The sequence below is a fragment of the Myxine glutinosa genome, chromosome 2 (assembly GCF_964187855.1).
Source record: "Myxine glutinosa chromosome 2, kmMyxGlut1.1, whole genome shotgun sequence".
NCBI classification, from domain to species: domain Eukaryota; kingdom Metazoa; phylum Chordata; class Myxini; order Myxiniformes; family Myxinidae; genus Myxine; species Myxine glutinosa.
The window spans coordinates 60,935,286-60,958,256 of NC_136262.1; the positions used below are offsets into that span (position 1 = coordinate 60,935,286).

The 22,971-nt window shown below is 44.3% G+C and overlaps 1 protein-coding gene across 7 annotated transcripts in view; it reads right to left on the bottom strand.

The window, feature by feature from the left end:
* Nucleotides 1-327: 327 nt before the first annotated feature.
* The window catches only part of LOC137421758 (uncharacterized), a 107,825-nt gene continuing 85,181 nt past the window's right edge, over nt 328-22,971 (bottom strand). For all 7 annotated transcript variants that reach the window (XM_068108117.2, XM_068108116.2, XM_068108115.2 and 4 more), the window contains 2 exons: nt 15,065-15,476; nt 328-5,324 (listed from right to left, as the gene is read on the bottom strand). In XM_068108117.2, coding sequence (XP_067964218.2) covers nt 4,185-5,324; nt 15,065-15,476 — 1,552 coding nt within the window. In that variant the 3' untranslated portion in view covers nt 328-4,184. The remainder of the gene's footprint in view (nt 5,325-15,064; nt 15,477-22,971) is intronic.

Sequence of the window (22,971 nt, forward strand, 5' to 3'; positions counted from 1 at the left end):
TAATCGACATCACAGCTTTGAAGGAAAAGGTCCTTTTACATCCAAAAACACACAAAAGGTAGGTCTTCCCATCCGAAATGATGGCTCATGGTGTATCTGATAGGCCAATGTCTACCAACGTTCTTGTAATAATTCATGTCAATCCTACCTTTGTCCTGCGTATGGTTGATCTATGATTATATGTGTTCCTCACTGAGCATCATATCACTAATATTTAAAAAAAACAAAAACTCAGGCTTGCAAAGCAATATTGCGAAGAAGTAAATTGATAAATATAAGGAAATCCAAACTAATTTTTTTAAGAGGAAAAAATAAATCACCATCACATATGAATGTATTCCTTTAATAGAAAGTGAATATGCAACACAAAATAGTTTTCACGATGGACCGAGTTTAGATATATATCTTCATATATTATTATTATTATTATTATTATTATTATCACCATCATTATAATACAGCAACTTTTTTTTCGGAAACGATAAAAATCTGAAGCGTAAATGTGCAAGCAAGCTCCTTGTAGATATGCAAGCAGTGCCTCCAAAAAGTGCATTTGAAACGGCCTTCGAAGCACCCGCGGGAGGCCGGGGTACTTTCCGTGGGTTAGGGAGAGTTACATTCAAACAAGGAAGGTAGAGAGCGCGAGAGCGTACGGTGATAAACGGGCGGCCACCGAGGTCCCGTACATACATTCAGCACGGCTCTGCCAGGCATCCACGTGCTACAGCTTTGGCAGACACACTTACCCAGTGGAACGGCGTGCAAAGTACATTGCTGCAATCTCACAGGCCCATGGTCAGAAGCTCGTTCCCCACGCCCTCTACACCCGTCCTTCCCGCCGCACACACTCACCACCCATTCCCAGAAAGGTAGAGTCAACAGTCTCCTCACTAGAATCACCATTCCCATTCGCACTCAACTCATGGCTCTCCTACCTTATCACCGTGTGGCAAAACACATACTAATCCCAACAAGGCCTGAAAACAAACGGGCAAGCCTCCTTGAAAGGGATGACACAAATTTTACAGGATGTAAAACAGACATATTGAGGAGGTGCTGGAGTGGAAGAGATAGAAGATGAGACTCCATTTGGCAGGTGATGGGCAATATATTCAGACTCCACCCCTCCTATGCAGGTGTCAGGCAATTGCTCTCGCAACAAGCAACCTGACACCAACCTACCTGCCTGCGCTAAATCTGTAAACATTTCAGGTGCTGCATCTGCAATACATTTTCATCTATCTACAGTACTGGCAGTGAAAAATGTGTTGCACACAAACACCCTCAGATTATTTGAAGAATTTCTTTCAACTCTGCTAAGAAACCAAAGAACTTGTACTGCGAGTATGAAAATTCAGGGTTTTCATGAAAAGCAAACTAATGAGAGGGAGGGAGGAAGAAGCTTTAGTACTTCCTTGAAACAATGATGAAGTAGGATGGGGAGAAGAAAAAAAAATCCAACAAACTAAAAAAAAAAAAAAACTGACAACACCAACAACAAAGGTTGATGATTCTAATAGACCACGCTGGTCTGGAGTACAATTTCATGTCTGGCAGCATGGTGACGCGTTCCTTTTTGTAGTGTGGCGGATTGTTTGTCTTGCGAACCGAATCGGGAACGGCACAGCGTTGGGAGTAATGTGAAAAATGTGATGGGGGAAGCAGTTGAGTGGGAGGATGCGCGGCATGCGTTAGTATAAGCATGCACAGCACGGCACAGCACGGCACGGGAGCAAGGCTCATCTCGGCACTCGAGGCGGCGTGACGGATGCATCTTGCACGGCAGGGCCGAATGTAGCTGTGTCACGGTGTCTACGCTCGGATTCAAAACGGTAATGTTGGTGACCGACGTGGAAGTTGGTGGTCATTCGTCAGCCTTGGCCGTCGCACGGCCTCAAAGGCTCTTTCTCTCCAATTGCAAAAGGGTGTGGGGCAGGGAGTGGGTTGGAGTGGGACATAAAAAAATAAAAATAACCCAAAGGGCTCAAGAGCAGAACAATCCCTGTGCAATCCACAGGCCAAAAAAAAAAAAAACCAAAAAAAAACCATTAACAATTACAGGAATACCTGGTCAATGTACCATTGCATGCAAAACAAATAAAAAGATCCATGTACCTGCGAAATAAATTGTTACGGGATGAACGAAGCAAGGGAATGACAATTACAAAGCATATAAATATAAGAAAGCCCCGAGCCTTGCACGCACAATCGCATCTCCACCCAACATACTCATGAATCAATGTTTACATCCTCAAGAATGTTCCATCAAACTACACCGGCATTTCTTTTTTTTTAAACCCTGAGTGCCTCAATTTGCAGAATTGCAGACACTTTGCGCTACCGCCGAGGTTATGTACCCAGAATTGGGAAACAAAAATGATAACCTGCAACACTCCGACTTAGCTTCTTCACATAAACATCGTCATTAATAAATAAGATCCGGCACAAGAATGTGAGGTTAAAAAAAATAAGGCAGGGGGAGGACATTTCACAAGGAAAATGAGATAATTTTAAACAATACAACTTAAACATGTAACTGATTAAATTGGTTTACTAGGCCCAAGTCTGGAGGGGGGGGGGGGGGCAATAAATCATGTCAATCAATTAATCAAAACTTAGACATCCAATTTTCAAAATTTGTATGCAGGCGAGAAATTAAAACGTCGTACTGTAGTTTTCCTACTGCAAATGTGAACAGCTTAAACTGTCAATTTCAACCTCGCTTCTGTTCATATAAGGCCATCTATAAAAGCCGGGTCATACCAACAGATCTTGGTCTTGCCTGGGATTTCAAGCATGAAAGGCACAAACCCATAACGCTTCATCGCCCAATCCCAGCTCAAGGCCCCGTTTCTTCATCCAACCCCGACTGATCCTCGATCACCCAGCCCCCATCGGCTGGATGGTACTGCTACAGGAAGTCATGGAATGAGGAGGTTATGTCTCGATAGCGGGGAGCAGTAACCCTCACGACACCGGCACACAAAAGTGCATGAAGAGAATACAATTGTCCGTGTATCACTATTAATTTAAGTCCCCTGTCTTGTCCGCATGGGACAAAACGCTGGTATGCTCCAGGCACATATATTACTGGAAGTGCACAAATGTTCAACACACAAATGTTCAACACACAAATGTTCAACACACAAATGTTCAACACACAAATGTTCAACACACAAATGTTCAACACACAAATGTTCAACACACAAATGTTCAACACACAAATGTTCAACACACAAATGTTCAACACACAAATGTTCCACACACAAATGTTCAACACACAAATGTTCCACACACAAATGTTCCACACACACACACATAAATGTTACACACACACACACACACACACACACACACACACACACACACACACACACACACACACACACACACACACACACACACACACACACACACAAATGTTACACACACACACACACACACACACACACACACACACACACACACACAATTTTGACCCCAAAGTGTGGAAGCCTAACCACTTTTTAAAGTGGAATAAGGTGGCTTTTACAATTATCCAGATAAATGCACGCAGCACGGCAGACAAAGACACACAATTCCTCATCATAATCATAATCATCATCATCTCAATCACAACCACTCCATTTGGATTTCAACCCATTCAGCCAAGTACCTCGAGGAATGGCGGGTCCACAACAGAAATACCTTGTGTCGAGGAAATGGGGATTTTGTTTTTTTTCAGTGAAACTGCACACAATTTTCCCAAATGAAGTGAAATGGCATCTCTTCAAGAGGTGCCATATTGGCTTTCCACTTTGATGTGCAGTCACCCACACCCGCATGACTGTGTGTGTTATGGTGTACATTCAGCAGGAAATTGATTGTAGAACCCTAAAGTCCCATTGTAATTGCCCATGCCACTTTAAGACACAAACACGCGTGCAAACACGCACACGCACACACACACACACACAAACACACACACGCACACACAAACACGCGCACACACAAACACGCACACACAAACACGCACACACAAACACGCACACACAAACACGCACACACCAAAAGGCCTACTTTGAGACAGGAAAGGAAACATACAGATCTTTAGAGTCTGCAGAACCAGGTTTGTGGCAGGCTGCTTCTGCTTCCTGCTTGCACCCACACGTGCAGTCTCTGTCGCGTTGGACTCCGAGCGATCTTCATCTGTGGTGTGACCACCCTTTCCCTTCCCTTCCATTTACAGCACTTTGGCTTGTAGATAGGTGATCAAGTGGGGATCTGCCCACTTGCACTGCAACGGCACTCAATGTGGGGCTACACACTGGGATGGAAGTCACGGTGGCACACCAAATAGCAGTGCCGAGTGAGTCACAAGAACCCTGTCTCTGATGCCTCAAGCCATTCGTTAAAAACTCCTCCGAGCAGACAGGCTTCCTGCTTGCACCCTCTCCATCACATTCATTATGCCGATGATCCGAGAACAATGGGAATGCCTCAAAGAGGCTCCGAGGGAATCCGACAAGACCCGGTTTTGCTTCTGCTTTGCCATTTTTTGAGGTTCCTGTGAAAGACATAGCTATGTCTCTTCCTATGTTTTGGGTCTCCTTCGGAAGCAGTCCTGACCATGGCAACTTGCCAAATGCATGATCATGTATTGAACTGGATGTGATTCCAAAGCATCCTAACCTCTCGTTGACAGAATCCCTGCACGAGTCAGAAATTGTTGTAGTTGTTATTGTCAATGACTCTGTCATATCACTGTTGCTTCTCACAATCTCAGGGAGTTTCAAGGTGCTCCTGCGAGCTTCCTCATCCTCTGGCAACAGCGGCACACTGGGAAAGAGGCTATAAGCGGCATATAAAAAATCGGGGGAAATTCCCACTGGGTCCCACATTGAAAAGTACGGATCAACACCTTGCAGGGCCTTCCACCAAGACAATGCTTCGTCAGCACTGCCAACATCCATGGAGCATCCCCGGCATGCACGACGCTTCCTCTTTGACCTTCCAGGTCGAGACTTTTTGGGCACAGGCCTTTCTTTCCCTCCATTTTGTGATGAACATGCTGGACTAATAATTGGAGATGAAATTTCATCCTGGTCTTCACTCGATACTTCTCCCAGTCGGCTTCGCTTGCAGATGATTCTGGCAGAGCCCGGTATGGTTGCTGATCTTTCGCTGGTTCCAAAGTTATTGCCTCCGTTCGCTTTCTCAGCAGTCGAACGTCCGACTCTGCCCCGTACCTCGGTCAATTTCGACGTTGATGCCAGGCACCGTTCACAGGTTGAGCCATGTGACCAGCAGGTACAATTTGCCACATGATCCCGTTTGTGTTTTGTCTATCAGACACAGAACAAGAACCAGGAGTTAAGGCATTTCTCAAGCATTTGTTGTATTTACAATGTAGTCAAATTTGTTTGCTACTATACCGTGTGATTATAAACTGATATTTATGCAACAGAATAATATGATGGAAATATTATAAAGCAGGGAAGTGCAGTATGCAAACTCATTAAAATCACCCTACTGTGCATAGAATACACAGTACTTTGCAAAAGGGATCAAGATCATACACCTGACACAATGTGTGGTAATTCCAAGGCAAATAAATAAATATCGAAACAAATCTCCAGATGTTCCAACTCCAAAGATGGAAGAAAAGATTAATGATATCTGCCATTGAACAGTACTTTGGCTCTGAATCTGTCCCGAACGCACATGCATAGAGAGGAGCGAGATAATTTTTAAGCGGTGCAGCCACTTCAGTATTTGGCTTTGTCCTTCCGTCCATTTCTTAAAGAATGAAGAACCTCTCCTCCCTCCAGGTCTTTAAAACAGCTGTTCACCACCATCCCTTATCTTCCCCCATCCAAAACCTTGATATTTTCTACCCCCGTTAATTCACCCCAAATCCGCCTCTTTCAACCCCCAACTTCTTTCCTGAAATTCCTAGTAGTGTTCATTTGTTTTATACCGTGTACCCCTCCTTCTTCCTCCCCAGCCCTCCCCCTTCCACAGATCTACCGATGTCCCTGTTTTCTACTGTTGTTGTGCTTGTGTGTGTGCTTCCCTCTCCCCCACCCTCTTGACTCCCGCTCCCTTCATTGTATGTTTTATGTGTCTGTGCATGTTTTCATGTTCAATGTGTTAGTTCTTACACGAGCCTCGATTCTGTATACAAAAAAAAAAAAAAAAAAAAAAAAAAAAAAAAACCTTTCTAACCTAACTTATTTAATGCAAAAGGGTTCGAAAGAGTAATTCGATAAGATTCTCAAGGGTAATTCCAATGGATTCTAAATGGTAATTCTAAAGGGTCATTCTAAACGAAAAAAATTTATGTCGATTCTACAGGGCAATTGTAAAGAGCAATTGTAAAGGGCAATTGTAAAGGGCAATTGTAAAGGGCGATTGTAAAGGGCGATTGTAAAGGGCGATTGTAAAGGGCGATTGTAAAGGGCGATTGTAAAGGGCGATTGTAAAGGGCGATTGTAAAGGGCGATTGTAAAGGGCGATTGTAAAGTGCGATTGTAAAGGGCGATTGTAAAGGGCGATTGTAAAGGGCGATTGTAAAGGGCGATTGTAAAGGGCGATTGTAAAGGGTAATTCTAAAGGGTAATTCTAAAGGGTAATTCTAAAGGGTTTCGGTAGTTTCTCGGATTTGTATATTTCAAATTTAAAATTCCAAACTGAACCGCTTCCTTCAGACACAGTTGTGATTTTTCTTCAACACTGCCTGCCTGGGCAGTCAAACAAAATTTTAAATCATTTCAAACAGGAAACCTACCGTTTATAAGGATGTTATAAAAGACACAATCAACAGGCATGAATAACTAATGTAACACATGGAGGTGTGTATGGTGTAGTAGGCGCTGGGTAAAATGGGGGTAAAACCCGGAATTTATTTATTTATACGACTGACAATCTTCATTTTATTTAAATCAAATTATATACTTGAACACTGCAGAAGACAAATTGCCTTAATCATACTTACAAGAACCTCCAGTGTAACAGTACTTGGACATGTTAATTAAGGTTGTGTATAAGGGTGATGTACAAGACTGATTCAACAGTGCGAAACTTCCGCATTTATTTTAACAATCTTTAAAATCATTACAGTATTGTATTGAAATTGAAGTACTGTATATACTTGATCACTGCGTGAGTATCGTGTTCTGTGAACACTCTAGTAACTCTAGTTGATATCAGAATTTTCTCTTTGAAAATAATCATTCTCAATCATTAAAAAGTTAAACAAGGACATTTGGCCCAACAAGCCTGCACGATATCAACACCACTGGTTCAATGAAATGGTTTATCAAATTTAACTGACTGGTGACAGGGGGTAGGAGGTGTGGGGTGAGAATAACAACAGTGGAGCAGGCACACACGTGTTTTTGTATATATACATGTACAGTCACGTGAAAAGTAAGTACACCCCATGTAAAGTTTTGACTTTTTCAACATATTTCAACATACAGCTATTTGATCTTCATTTCAACAATATTGATAGATAAAGGTGATATAATATAACAAATATCATGAAACATTTACATTTTGTAGTCCATTGTATAATTTAAATAAACATAAATGCAAATTTCGCATGTGGAAAAAGTAAGTACACCCCTACATTTATCACTACTTCAAATACCTAAAATTAGAATCAGGTGCACCAGCTCAGGTGCAAATGATTAGAACATCGTTAGAGAGGATCTTGGAGGAACCTGGTTATGACTAACTTCCCTGAAAATGTCTGCTGCTCTTCTTCTGCTCCAATCGGCTCATCTGATCATGTGCTTGTTAAAGTGGACATCTCTCTGACCATTCTCAGGGAGCTTGCTCAGCGTCGACGAGTCTGGCATTTCACTCAGGCCAACTGGCACGGTCTTCAAGCAGCCATCAATCATCTGGACTGGTCTCCCATCTCTACCACCTCTGACATCAACTCATCCTGGGAATTCTTCCAAAATAAATTGCTCTCTCTCATGCACAGATTTATCCCATCTCGTCTTCAGTTGTCATACCCTTCCTCCCGTCCATGGTACATGGAATCTTGTGGTGAGGCTGTTGCCCAGAAACAACTTGCCTTCGTCTCCTGGAAAGCAAATCCAACAGAAGGAAATCTCATTTCCTTTCACAAAGCCCGAAACAAGTGTGTGTCCACCGTCAGGAGAGCCAGGAAACAATATCTCTCCGTTCTCAAGACCAAACTCTCTTATCTGTCTCCCTCTTCCAAATCCTGGTGGCGTCTGGTCAAATCTGTTTCTGGTGTTTGTTCCCCCTCCATCCCCTCCCTCCCCTCCCCTCCCTTACCTCAAACGGCTACACAGCTGACTCCGCACGTGAAAAAGCTGAATGCCTCAACTCTGTTTGCCTCTAAATCTTGTGTCCCAAACCCATCCCTCTCTGTACCCACCGTACCAGTCATACCCAGCTGCTCCTGGACTCCGTGTCCTTTCCTCCTGACAAGGTGGAAAAGTTTCTGTCAACCCTCGACTCTGATTCTGCAACTGGACCTGACGGCATCAGCCCATGGGTCCTAAAATCCTGTTCTTCCGCTCTTTCACTCCATCTCTCTGTTCTCTTCACCCTCTCTTTTGCTCAAGGTCAACTGCCATCTGCTTGGAAATCAGCCAACATCACCGCTTTGCACAAAAAGGTGCAAAAACAGATCCTAGCAACTACAGAACAATCAGCCTTCTCCCAATTATCAGCAAAGTCATGGAATCCATCATTGCTTCGGATATGAAATCTTTCCTCTTCTCCAATGGCTTGATCTCTGATCATCAATTTGGTTTCAGACCAGGTCACTCTACTCTGGACATGCTGCTTCTGCTGTCTCAACAATGGATGGAGGTCCTCAATGCCAAACAGGAAATTAGAGCTGTCTCCCTCGACATATCACGTGCCTTCGATACGGTTTGGCACCACGCTCTGCTCACCAAACTCTCCTCCTCTGGTATCCATGGAAATCAAGGGTGTACTTACTTTTTCCACATGCGAAATTTTCATTTATGTTTATTTAAATTATACAATGGACTACAAAATGTAAATGTTTTATGATATTTGTTATATTATATCACCTTTATCTATCAATATTGTTGAAATGAAGATCAAATAGCTGTATGTTGAAAAAGTCAAAACTTCACATGGGGTGTACTTACTTTTTCATGTGACTATGGATGTATGTTATATTTTTATTTATTTATATATATATATATATATATATATATATATATATATATATATATATATATATATATATATATATATATATATATATATATCAATAAGGGCGATTGTAAAATATATATATATATATATATATATATATATATATATATATATCAATAAGGGCGATTGTAAAATATATATATATATATATATATATATATATATATATATATATACAGTATATATATATATATATATATATATATATATATATATATATATATATATATATATATATATATATATATATATATATATATATATATATATTTATATATATATATATATATATATATATATATATATATATATATATATATATATATATATTATGTATATATATATATATATATTTATGTATATATATATATATATATATATATATATATATATATATATATATATATATATATATATATACACACATATAAACTGTATAATGAAAAAAAAAATTCAAATGTATAAAATTTTTATTTGGAGGGTGATGGGGAGGGCAACATAAGTTGTACGGTGAGGAATTATTATGCACTGACAGAACATTCACCCTTTGACAGAATCCTCACACAGACATCACAATCAAAACACAGGTATCCATTCACAGATCTTTACCTCAACTACCTATCCTTGCGGCCAATATCCATGGAGTCCTCTATCCCCAATATTTCAAAGTGAATTTGGAGTTAAAAGTCGACATGGAATGTTTATTGAAGAAAATCAAAAAGCATGGGAAGGTAAAAATTTACTTCAGCTATTTCTCAAGGTGTTCCCCTGCTACATGTACACTGTTTTAGCACCATTGTGGCGACACAGCATCTTTTTTTTTTTTTCTTTTTTTTTGTATACTGAATCGAGGCCCGTGAAAGAGCTAACATTTATTTCACAAACAAATCAACCAGACAAACAAAACACACAAAAAGAGGGAGCGGAAGACAAGATGGGGAGAGAAGGGGAAGCACACAACCACAACATTTGAGAGCAGGGAGAAGTGTGGGAGGGAGAGGGCTTGGGGGAGAGGTATAAAACACAAGGGGACCGAAATTAGCGGGGGTAGAAAAGATCAAGGTTTTGGATGGGGGAGGATAAGAGATGGTGGTGAACAGCTGTTTTAAAGACCTGGAGGGTGCAGTGGGATTGAAGAGAGTGAGGGAGTTTGTTCCAGAGGTGGGAGAAAAGAGGAATGAAGGAGTGAAGGCGAGCAGAAAGTCTTGATTTTGGCAGTTTAACCATAAGAGGGTTGCAGGCAGATCTTGTGCGACCTGTAGGAATATTTGGGGGACAGAGCCCAGAGAGGGCTGGGGGGGCAAGGCCAGAGAGGAGTCGGTAGAAGACGGAAAGACCACCAACCTGCCTGCGGTGAGTGAGTGAAAGGCCCTTGGAGTTAGCTTCATCGCGGGAGATTCCAATGATTCTGAACGCTTTGGTTTCAACAGCGTGAAGACGGGCTAGGTGTGAGGCAGGAGCACCAGACCAGAGGGGAGAGCAGTATTCCATAGAGCTGCGGATGAAAGCCTTGTATGTGGTGAGGAGCTCAGGTGTGCCAAGGAAGGACTTCGCACGACGAAGGATGCCCAGTCGGTGACTGGCTTTGGAGGCCAGATTTGAAATGTGGTTTTCCCAGGAAAGATCATGGCAAATAGTGAGACCCAAAAGCTTGAGTGACAGAACTTCTTGGAGAGGATTATTCAGAAAGTGGATGGGAGGGTTTTCCAGTCGGTCTTTTCGGAGAGACATCGTAAGAGTGTGAGATTTATCAGGATTGAAAGACATGTTCCATTTGTTTGCCCAGTCTGTGATTTTGTCCAGGTCTGCAGAGAGTGAGGAGGCTGCAGACTGCCGATCTGAGGGATGAGGAATGGAGCGACAGAGAGTAGAGTCGTCAGCAAAGAGATAGAGAGGATTTTCAAGAGTCAGAGAGATCATTGATGAAGACCAGAAAAAGCACAGGGCCCAGAACACTACCTTGGGGAACTCCAGCCTGAACAGGAAGAGAAGATGAGAGAAACCCATTCAGGGCCACACGTTGACTACGACCAGAGAGGAAGTCCGCCAGCCATGCGTGGAGATTTCCATGGATACCAAAGGAGGAGAGTTTGGTGAGCAGAGCAGGGTGCCAGACCGTATCGAAGGCACGTGAAATGTCAAGGGAGACAGCTCTAATTTCCTGTTTGGCGTTGAGGACCTCCATCCATTGTTGAGAAAGCAGAAGCAGCATGTCCAGAGTAGAGTGACCAGGTCTGAAACCAAATTGATGATCAGAGATCAAGCCATTGGAGAAGAGGAAAGATTTCATATCTGAAGCAATGATGGATTCCATGACTTTGCTGATAATTGGGAGAAGGCTGATTGGTCTGTAGTTGCTGGGATCTGTTTTTGCACCTTTTTTTGTGCAAAGCGGTGATGTTGGCTGATTTCCAAGCAGATGGCAGATGACCTTGAGCAAAAGAGAGGGTGAAGAGAACAGAAAGAGGGAGTGAAAGAGCAGAAGAACATGATTTTAGGACCCGTGGGCTGATGCCGTCAGGACCAGTTGCAGAATCAGAGTCGAGGGTTGACAGAAACTTTTCCACCTTGTCAGGAGGAAAGGACACAGAGTCCAGGAGCAGCTGGGTACGACTGGATACGGTGGGTACAGAGAGGGATGGGTTTGGGACACAAGATTTAGAGGCAAACACAGAGTTGAGGCATTCAGCTTTTTCACGTGCGGAGTCAGCCGTTAAGCCGTTTGAGGTGAGGGAGGGGATGGAGGGGGAACAAACACCAGAAACAGATTTGACCAGATGCCACCAGGATTTGGAAGAGGGAGACAGATAAGAGAGTTCGGTCTTGAGAACGGTGAGATATTGTTTCCTGGCTCTCCTGAGGGTGGACACACACTTGTTTCGGGCTTTGTGAAAGGAAATGAGATTTCCTTCCGTTGGATTTGCTTTCCAGGAGACGAAAGCAAGTTGTTTCAGGGCAACAGCCTCACCACAAGATTCCATGTACCATGGACGGGAGGAAGGGTATGACAACTGAAGACGAGATGGGATAAATCTGTGCATGAGAGAGAGCAATTTACTTTGAAAGAATTCCCAGGATGAGTTGATGTCAGAGGCGGTAGAGATGGGAGACCAGTCCAGATGATTGATGGCTGCTTGAAGACCGTGCCAGTTGGCCTGAGTGAAATGCCAGACTCGTCGACGCTGAGGAGGCTCTCTGCATTGCATTGAAATATTTCATATAACATATCTGCATTGAAATATTTGGGATGGGTGGGATTAAATCATTTTAGGCTTCACAAACTTTGATGTTTTCATCATTTGTGCAGGACAGATGTCTTTTGCATGTTCCAAAGAAAAGAACATGACAAGGTGCCAAGTCCCGTCTGTGAGACGTACGATTCAAAACTACCCAACCCATCTCCACCAGGCTAGCTGCGGTCACATTCGCCATGTGAAGGCAAGCATTATCATGCAGTAAAGTAATGCCCTTGACAGCATACCAGGCCATCATCTATGTATTGCTGGTCTCATTCCTTTGCATATTTAACAAGGCACTGTAGTACTGGGCATTGATGATTGTCCGATCTTCAAGAAATTACACACCAATTTAACTGCTACGGTCCAAAACACTCGTTACAGAAGCTTTCTGCCTTATGGCTGGACATTGAATTTTCCCGGTGGTAGGAACCAGGAATCTCTGCACTCATTGGTGAAACTGACTGTAGCATGAAAATGGACCATAAGTCTTATCACGTGTCTTATCAAAATTTTTAAAGTGATTCTTCACCATTGGGAGACAAGGCCAAAAACGATATATAGCATGATATCTCAAAAAGTTGGGGATGGATATGGACGAAATTTGGTGGGTGTCTGACAAGGACAAGTAGATTCGATTTTGGTGAAGATCTGAATATGGATTCGGATATGAGAATAATTTAATTTTTTAAGTGATTCTTCACCATTGGGAGATCGGGCCAAAAACGATACATTGCAGATATCTCAAAAAGTTGTGGATGGATTTGTACGAAACGTGGTGGGTGTCTGACAAGGACAAGTAGATTCGATTTTGGTGAAGATCTGAATATGGATTCGGATATGAGTTATTTAATTTTTAAGTGCTTCTTCACCATTGAGTGATATGGCCAACCAGGCGGAAGTATGCTCTCTACTGAGTGCTGTTCTAGTTACTTTTGTTATTAAAAGCGACATTGGAAAACGCCACGATAAGCAATATCTTAACACGGATTTCACCCAGGGTGAAAACCCCCTTTGGGAGAGGGGCAAGTGACATCGCTTCAACCTCAATCGTTTGACTCAGTCCTCCTGTCAAATTTGGTTGAGATGCGATACGTAACACTTGAATGCATCACTGGACATACAGACACCAAATTGCATATTTTAGTATGATACATTAGATAGATACATAACACAGTTTTCTTTGTTGCTTATTTGATACAAGCCATGCCACTCGACTCAGCAAGAGGTAAGTATATCTATTAATTCCGTATTACAACGTGAGTACATATATTAAGTAGGTACTTCAACGTGTATATGTCTATAAGTAAGTACTACAACATGCCTACATCTATCAAGTAGGTACTATAACGTGCATACGTCTGTAAAGTACATACTATGACGTATGTCTATCGAGTATATACCTCAATACGAGTGTGTCTATAGAGTATATACTACAATACGAGTATGTCTATCGAGTAAAAATTACAATATGAGTATGTCTATCGGGTAGGTACTATAACGTGAGTAGATCTATAAAATACATACTACAATACAAGTATGTCTATCGAGTAAAAATTACAATATGAGTATGTCGATCGAGTATATACCACAATATGAGTATGTCTATCGGGTAGGTACTATAACGTGAGTCTGTCTATTAAATAAAGAATACAATATGAGTACGTCTATCGAGTAAATACTACAATACGAGTATGTCTATCGATTAGGTATTATAACGTGAGTACGTCTATAAAATACATAATACAACATGAGTATGTCTATCGAGTATATACTACAATATGAGTATGTCTATTGAGTAGGTACTACAACGTGAGTATGTCTATAAAATGCATACTACAATATGTGTATGTCTATCGAGTAGGTACCATAACGTGAGTACGTTTATAAAATACATACTACAATATGAGTATGTCTGTCGAGTAGGTACTACAACGTGAGTATGTCTATAAAATACATACTACAACATGAGTATGTCTATCAAGTAGGTACTATAACGTGAGTACGTTTATAAAATACATAATACAAAGTAGTTATTACTGTGAATGAGATCTTGCCACATACCAATGGCAAATCCCGTTAGACCCCAAAATTATGGCTGCATCAATTTGGTCTGTCATTTAACTTCAGCAAATATTGTACTTGACAGGGGCTGACAGGATGGCCTGGGGGCTATGCACTCACCTCTAACCTGTCTGGGCCTGGGTCTGATTCCCGACCCAGCTATAAACTGTCAGCCCGGTGTTTCACAGGCAGAGTGATTCATCAATGTGTGTGCCGTCCCTCAGATGGACGTTAATTGGGCGTCCCGTCTGCCAGCATTCCTTGGTCGACGTTAAATATCCCATGGTCCAAATACCTATAACCTGTACCATAGTCAAATTCCAAATTCCTGCCCTAACTAGTAGAACATCAGGCCTGCCCAGCTGGTTCTTGAAGACTCGGGCCCATTTCTCCCGGCCGACCCCACAAAAAAAAGATGGGTTCATCATGGCAGTTTAAAGAAGAAAGATTGTACTCAAGCTCAAAATCGCATTCTACACCTGACCTACATGGAAAAGTCCAAGATGTCAATCATGAACCACCCTCGTAAAATAGAAAAATCAACCTACCTTGGCAGAAAGACTCTCAGAATGTCCAACTCCCTTTCCTTCTATGGACTTTGATCTTGGGGTTAACCAGCTCTTCTGGCTACCAAACCTCCGCCATCCCTTTCTGAAGCAAGCCCTGTTCCTGTGGTGCTGCGCAGCTCTGTTGATACGTGATCCGCAACGCTTCAAAGGCGTGGTGCAAAGTGCAGTGGGTGGACAGCGTATTGTAGAAGAGTTTGAAGTAGGCAACTCTGGTTCAACTTTCAACAGGTGAGGGTAGGCTCCATCCTGCTCGACCGCTACATCAAAATCTAAAAGGTCTTCACTGGGGATGGTCGCAACCATAGGACTCAATGGAGGTGGCTCCAACTCATCCAGACCTTCGCCTCCATTTTCAACATCTTCCATTAGCTCTTTATGCATCAAGTCAGATCTGAGACAAAAACAAAAAATAAAGAAATATATTTTTTAAACTACAAAGACGACAAAGAAAAAGAATAAAAATAAAAATACAGGTCTGGCATTCAGGACCCCGCTTCAAAGGACTCTGCTGTCCAACATGGGCCAAGTATCAGAATTGTTCCTCACATAATAATGTTTTCATCAAGTTTACATCATTATTACCAATACATTGGATTTACTTGGTCCTGGAAACATATTATGGACATGGATTATGTAACATTAGCTAAGGAGGAGTTATTTTAATGGTCAGAGATAATGTGGTGGATATACAACAAACAACAACATGCATTTTAAAGGCCATTTTCCCTGCTAGAGCGGGGGTTAGCCTTGCAGTCCCCATGACAATCTTCTCCATTTTGCCCTATTTTCTGCATCTCTCCTTGTTAACCCCCTTGCCCGCATTTCTTCTTCCACCATCTTTAGCCAAGTCTTTCTCGGTCTTCCCCGTCCTCTGCTTCCTTTGACATTCATTTCCATCACTCTTCTCAACCAGTCACTTTCATCCTTCCTCAACACATGACCAAACCATCTCAACCTGTTCCTCTTCACAGCATCAATCACAGGCTCTATTCCCATCATCTTTCGCAATTCATCATTTGTCTTCCTCTCTCTCAACGATACTCCGCACATCCGTCGAACCATTCGCATTTCCACCCTTTCCAACCTTCGTTGCTGCTCTACGTTCATTACCCATGTCTCGCTCCCATCAATCATAACACTTCTCATACATGCAGCATACACCTTTCCCTTCAGCTTCAACGACACTCCCCTCATCATCAGCACGCCACTCAGTTCCCGAAACTTCTTCCATGCACATCTCACTCGAGCAACCGTTGCCGAGTCTGATCCACCTTCTCCATTCAGCATGTCTCCGAGGTAGCAAAATGTTTTCACACCTTCCAGCTTCACGCCGTCTCCAAGATCCAACTCAACATCTCCTCCATCTGCAGCTCCCTCTGTGCACACCTTACACTTGAATGTAGCTGCCACACTGGTTAATGACCCTCTCAGGCCACTACATTTTTGATGAACCCACTCAGCGCACATTGTACATTGAATGGAGTTCACTCCGACACCCTTCCTACACACAGCACAGGGCCACTTCCTAGTTCTTTCCACCTCACCACATGCTTTACCACTTGCCATCACCTTTGTCTCTCCGATATTCACCTTCAGACCTTTTGTCTCCATACATTCCTTCCATGTGTTCATCTTTTCCTTCAGTCCATCCATACTTTCCGCAATCAACACCAGATCATCTGCATACAACAACTCCCACGGTAAACCCTCCTTTACGTTCTGAGCCAGCACCTCCAGCACAGCTACAAATAGTAGTGGACTTAGTACCGACCCCTGATGCACTCCCACCTTCACCTCAAACTCACCACTGTTCCCGTCCTTCGTCCTTACAGGTGTGCGCGCTCTTTTGTACATTGCCATCACTACTCTGATCAACCATTCCTCCACTCCTAACTTCCTCAATGCCCATGTCAATACTTTGCGTGATACCCTATCGAATGCTTTCTCCAGATCAACAAACCCAAGAAACAACTCCTTCCTCTTCTCCATGTACTTCTCCTGCAACTGCTCACAATGAAAAGCGCGTCTGTCGTTCCTCTTCCTGGCATGAATCCAAACTGCATTTCGTCGATCTTCACTTTCTTCCTTATCCTCCTCTCCAACACCCTTTCCAAGACCTTCATTCCATGCTCCAATAACTTTATCGCTCGGTACGAGCCACACTCCAGAGGGTCACCTTTCCCCTTGTATAGAGGGACGAGGGTACTCAGTTCCCAATCCACTGGAATGCGGCCTTCTTTCACCACCAGATTACAGATCTCTGTCATTCTCTTCACACCCCAACTTCCTGCTGCCTTCAACATATCTCCCACAACTCCCGTTGGCCCTCCCGCTTTTCTACCCTTCATTGCTTTTATCGCTTCCTCAACTTCCTTCTCAGTTGTCTTCTCTGCCGGTCCTAAAACTGGGTTACTCTCTATGTTGCCATCCCATTCATTCTCTGTATTCAACAGCATTTCCATATATCTTTTCCATCTTCCTTTAATTCCATCTGGGCCGACAACGATTTGTCCCACTTCATCCTTCAAGCAACTCACCCCCATCACATCACACCTCTCTTTCGCTGTCTGCTTTGCAATCCTGAATACCGCTCTCTGACCCTCTTCCGAATCCAAGCGTTCTCCGAACATTTTCCTACATGCCTCCTGCGCCTTTGCTACCTCTTTCTTTGCAGCCTTCCTAGCTGCCTTATAACTTTCATGCTCTGCTGTTTCTGCTCCCGTACCCTTCGCCTTCTGCCACTCCTTGAACTTCTTCCTCTTCACGTCAATCCTCTTTCCAACTTCATCATCCCACCACCATGTTTCCGAGTGCCTCGGTGGTCCTTTTGTCCATCCACATACCTCACCAACGGCTCCCAACAGACTAGCTTTCATTGACATCCAACCACTTTCAAGCTCAACCACATCATCCTCGACCCTACTCAGCCTCTCTTTTAATGCCTCCCTTACTGTCACCTCTTTCAACCTCCACACCTTCATTCTCGGTTGGTACTTCACCCCGCCGAGCTCTCCTCGCACCTTTCACCCTTACGTCGCAGACAACCAAGTGGTACTGTGAAACAGCCTCCTCCCCCGGGATCACTTTGTGTCCCGGAGGTGCCCCCTATCTCGCCTACGCACCATCAGGTAGTCAACGGTTGTCGTCGACCCACCTGACGTGTATGTAACAAGCTTATTATCCTCTTTCTGGAACTGAGTATTACAAATCAACAAATCAGCTCCATCAGCAAACTCCAAATTCCTTTCACCTTCTCCATTTCTCACACCATATCCGTAACCCCCATGAACTCCGTCAAAACCGTCCATACTCCTTCCCACATGTCCATTTAGGTCTCCTCCTACCACAACAACTTCCTCATCTTTCACGTTTTCCATTAGCTTCTCTATCGCACACCAGAACTTGTCCTTTTCTTCATCGCTTCGACCAACCTGCGGAGCATATCCCGAGATGACGTTCACCAAGAGCTTTCCAATCATCATTTTCACCATCATCAACCTATCACTCACTCGTCACACTCACCACACTCACCACACTGTCTACAAACTCCTCAGAAAACAGGACACCAACACCATTCACACCCTCCAGGCACCCTTGCCACACAAACTTGTATTTCTGTCCCTGCCGACCCTTCACCATTCTCACACCACTTCCCTTCCATCTCGTCTCTTGCACACAACATATGTCTACTCTTCTTCTGACCAATACTTCCACCACTTCTCCTGATCTCCCTGTCATTGTCCCTACATTCCATGTCCCAAACCTCAGAAACCGACCTCCACTTCGGGCTGTACCCTGCCCATACGTAGTTGTAATTGTCATGGTTCCCTTTTTGAGGCAATGTTTTTATGGCCGGATGCCCTTCCTGACGCCAACCCTCTTAGTCGTCTTTTACGACACGCAGGGATACGGTGTACCTATTCTTATCCAGGGTACACACCGGGAGAGACTTATGAAAAGACTAAGACGATCGGACAGAAGAAACCAAAGTAAGGAAGAACACAGGAATTTATTACCACAATAATTAAAGAGGAAACGGAAGGGTAAATGTACAAGGGAAGAAGAAAAAGCAGACACAGGGCAACCTTATACAGTCTTAATTATCATGCCCAGGACAACACAGATTTACACGAAAGGAGTAAGGATATGCAAAATAATATGTTGTTACGGTTTTTAGAACTGGCACTCGTAAATAATAATCCTTGTAAATAATTCCCTGTAAATATTCCCATTTTCTAAAGGTTAAAGGTAGCACCCTAATTAGTCCATATACAACATGCAGGGCACCATAGGAACTCTTTCAGTTATTTCATTAGTATGTGTTTCAGGTAAGGCTCTGTTTCCAATAGTTTGACTCTGCGTTGCATTAATTAAATAAGATAGGTCCTTCAATCCCGTGCATTTTGATCTCTCTCTCTCTCCAAGCTACTCCATCATGCGCACCTACAGGCGGGGTTTGTCTCTCTCTTGCTATTACACGCCTTAGCGCTTGCTTGCTAGCAGCGTTCGCTGCATCAAACACCATTGCGCATGCGGTCAGGCTGGCGAAGAAGGGCAGAGGAGGCGTGCCCCCCCCCCCCCCCCCGCCGACTCATCCTCAAAGATGGAGTCAGCGAGCCCTCGCCGACCAACCAGGGCTGAGGTAAGCTCGCTAGTGGGCGCAGCCCTATGAAGGCGGCTTGATTTCAACGCGCGAGATACAAGCGCGAGCGGAAAGCCCTATTACGGACGGCACGAGGGGAGGCCATTGATTACGGACTGCGCAGGGAACCATTGCTTGATAAGAACTGCGCCAAAAGAGAGCTCGATTACCTAGAACTGCGCTGGGGGGTGCTGATGATTACGAACTGCACAGGGAGCAACCAACTGTATCGGACTGCGCCGGGGACTTCTGTTGAACTGCAGCAGGTTATGAACGTTGAGAGAAAGAGAAAGCCGAATACCTTCCCCGATATATGAACCACGCTAAGTAAGGGCCGCTCGCGTGCAACAATATACGAGCAGCGCTACCTGCCGGGTTTCGCCGCGGAGCTGGAGCGTGGATCGGAACCGGAGCGTGGACCGGGGTGGAGCATGGATCGGAGCCGGAGCCCACGCCATCCTTCTGCTTGGACCTTCCCTCCCTGCCACCATTACTCCTTTCGTGTAAATCTGTGTTGTCCTGGGCATGATAATTAAGACTGTATAAGGTTGCCCTGTGTCTGCTTCTTCTTTTTCCCTTGTACATTTACCCTTCCGTTTCCTCTTTAATTATTGTGGTAATAAATTCCTGTGTTCTTCCTTACTTTGGTTTCTTCTGTCCGATCGTCTTAGTCTTTTCACAATTGAATATACGTGGCACGATTTCGGCAATCGCTCAGGATCGGGTTAGTCAACCGCTAACGGCTCGGGCTTCGGATTGCTAACCGCTCGGCAAATTCCATCTTGTCCGCGGTCCGAGCAGGGGTTATCTCCCTGCTTCACGGCCAGGGGTAGCACTCAGGTATTTGGGACTTCATTGACCAATCACCCTGGCTACTCCCGACCGGAAGGAGCGTTATAACTTCTAGGGTTGGGGGAACGGCCAGCTTAAAAGACAAGGGGATTAGCCCCCCCCCCCCAAGGGGATTAGCATGGGAGTGCCGAACCCCGAATCCGCAACAATTGGTGTCTGGGAGTGGGATTGGACCCGAACCAAATTTTAATACATCTGAAAGAATTTGGTCAAAACTTTGAGCAGCCAAAATTTTTATTTAACATCCAAATTAAAATCGTGCCATGGATAATCAAGGCGATTGGATGCCGGTGGGGGAGATAGAGGAAGGGTTAGAGTCAACCCAGGATCCCAGGGAAGAAGTGGGAGCAATGGAAGAGGGGGTTGAAGAAGGTGCGGTAGAGGGGGTTGCAGGCACACAAAATGGTGGTGCCGCGCACATGGCGGTGGAGGCCGAGCCCGCGGTGGCGGCTGGGGCCGCTGTGCAAATGGGGTTTGACCTCAGGTTATTCCTGACCCAACTGGGTGCAGAAATGGATAGGATGGGGGAGCAAATGGGAGACCAAATTGGGGGGTTGAGGAATGAATTGGGAGGTCAAATTGAGGGGTTAGACAGCAAATTTGGGGGGTTAGACAGCAAATTGGGGGGACTAGAGCACAAATTGGGGGGCCAATTAGAGGACGTGGATGACCAAATGAAAGAAATTAACGAGGGGCTAGCGAGGGACAAAGCCAAGTCTGAAATAAAACAGATTGAGAGGGAGGTTAACCGCAGGGCGGGCGAGGAGGTCGCATTTGTACGCGACGAGGTAACGCGGCTAGAGGAGCGCGGGAGAAGCGAGATGGAGCAGAGCGAAGTCACGTGGACGGGTATAGAAATCGCGACCCGGGGTATGGGAAAGCCGGCGACCGCCGAAGTAGAGAAAATTTTATTAGCGCCAGCGGTCGTCGAGGGAAAAGATATTGAAATTAAAGGAAACGAAATAATCAAAACAAATCTATCTATAATTCCAGCAATCTCTGTGTGTCTGTGTGTCTGTGTGTCTGTGTGTTTGTCTGTGACCGCTGTTTCTCGACAACCACGGGTCCGATATACTTGAAACTTGCCAGGTATATTGCTGGGGACCCGAGGATGTGCCTTTTCAAGGTTTTAAATTAATCGGACAAGTACTTACCGAGCTATGTCCAAAAAACGCTTCAACCAATCAGAGAGCAGCGAGCTATCACGTGTGCCGAACGTGGCGATCAGACTCTGCCTCGGACGGCACATTTGACAGCGTATTCATTTATTTCACGTTGGAAAACTATGTTGCCGTTAAACTATGTTTTAAAACGAATTCAAACTGCGATTAAATTAAAACGATTCATCGTAACTGCGATTTGCGAACTTCCGGACAGTGACGACTTCACTTCCGGCAGCCAATCACAGAACGCTTTGTTGCGTAGGCGTGGCCGATGTGAGACGAGCGGAGCTGAGCGCGTTACGAGCTGACCGCCATTACGGTACGTAATTCGATTTCTTATGCGCATTATTTCTCCCAATTCAGTCAGAGCGAAGGGCGGAAGCGAAGAGCGTTGTTTTTTTTGTTTACGGGCGTACGGGCGGGGTAGAGCGTACGGGTAGCGTTTTTTTTTTTTTTTGGCAAGGAACGGGCACCCACGTACGGGCAATGCCCTAGTAGTGGAAATTGGGGCAGAAGAGACGGACGTAGAAAAGGACTCGCGGGAGGAAGAAATGGAATGCACGCAAAGTCTGTATTCGCATTGTGGTGCCGTGCTTAACCCGAATAAAGATTTGCAGGTGGTGGAGCGAGGAAGAAGAAGCGCCAAGGTGAGCCGGGCTATATATGGCGCGAAAATAATTTGCTTGAAAGTGTTTAGCGCAAAAATAATTTTCGCGTGCTTGGGATCCCAGCGTACCCTGGGCGTTGGTGAAGGATCCGTGGTGCACTGTGTGAAGGTGAATGGCGCGCGTGTAAGAAAAAAGTGTGCGCCGAGGAGTGAGTGTGTTACAGAGTGTGAAAGTGGGTTGAGTGAGAGTGACACGGGGTGCGAGTTGGTTGTGGCGAGTTTGCGGGAATGCACACCTGGGTTGTTTGAGGAGCGTGTGCGGGAGAGCACACCAGAGCACGTGATTGGGTGTGCAATAGGGGATTGCACACCCGTGGGTAGGTGTGCGCTGGGTGGGTATGTGCAAGAGTGCACACCCACGAGTGGTACGGAGTACATACCGGGAGAGTGCGCGCCCGGGTGTGCGCGAGAAAGGTGTGGAATGGAGGTGTGTGTGTGATAATGGGGTGTGCAGGAGAAGAGATCACAGAGAGAGAGAGTGCAGTAAAAGAGTGCGTGGAGTGTATGAGAGGTGCGCGAGAATTTGCGAGTATGGGAAGGGACGCGAGTGGATATGAGCATG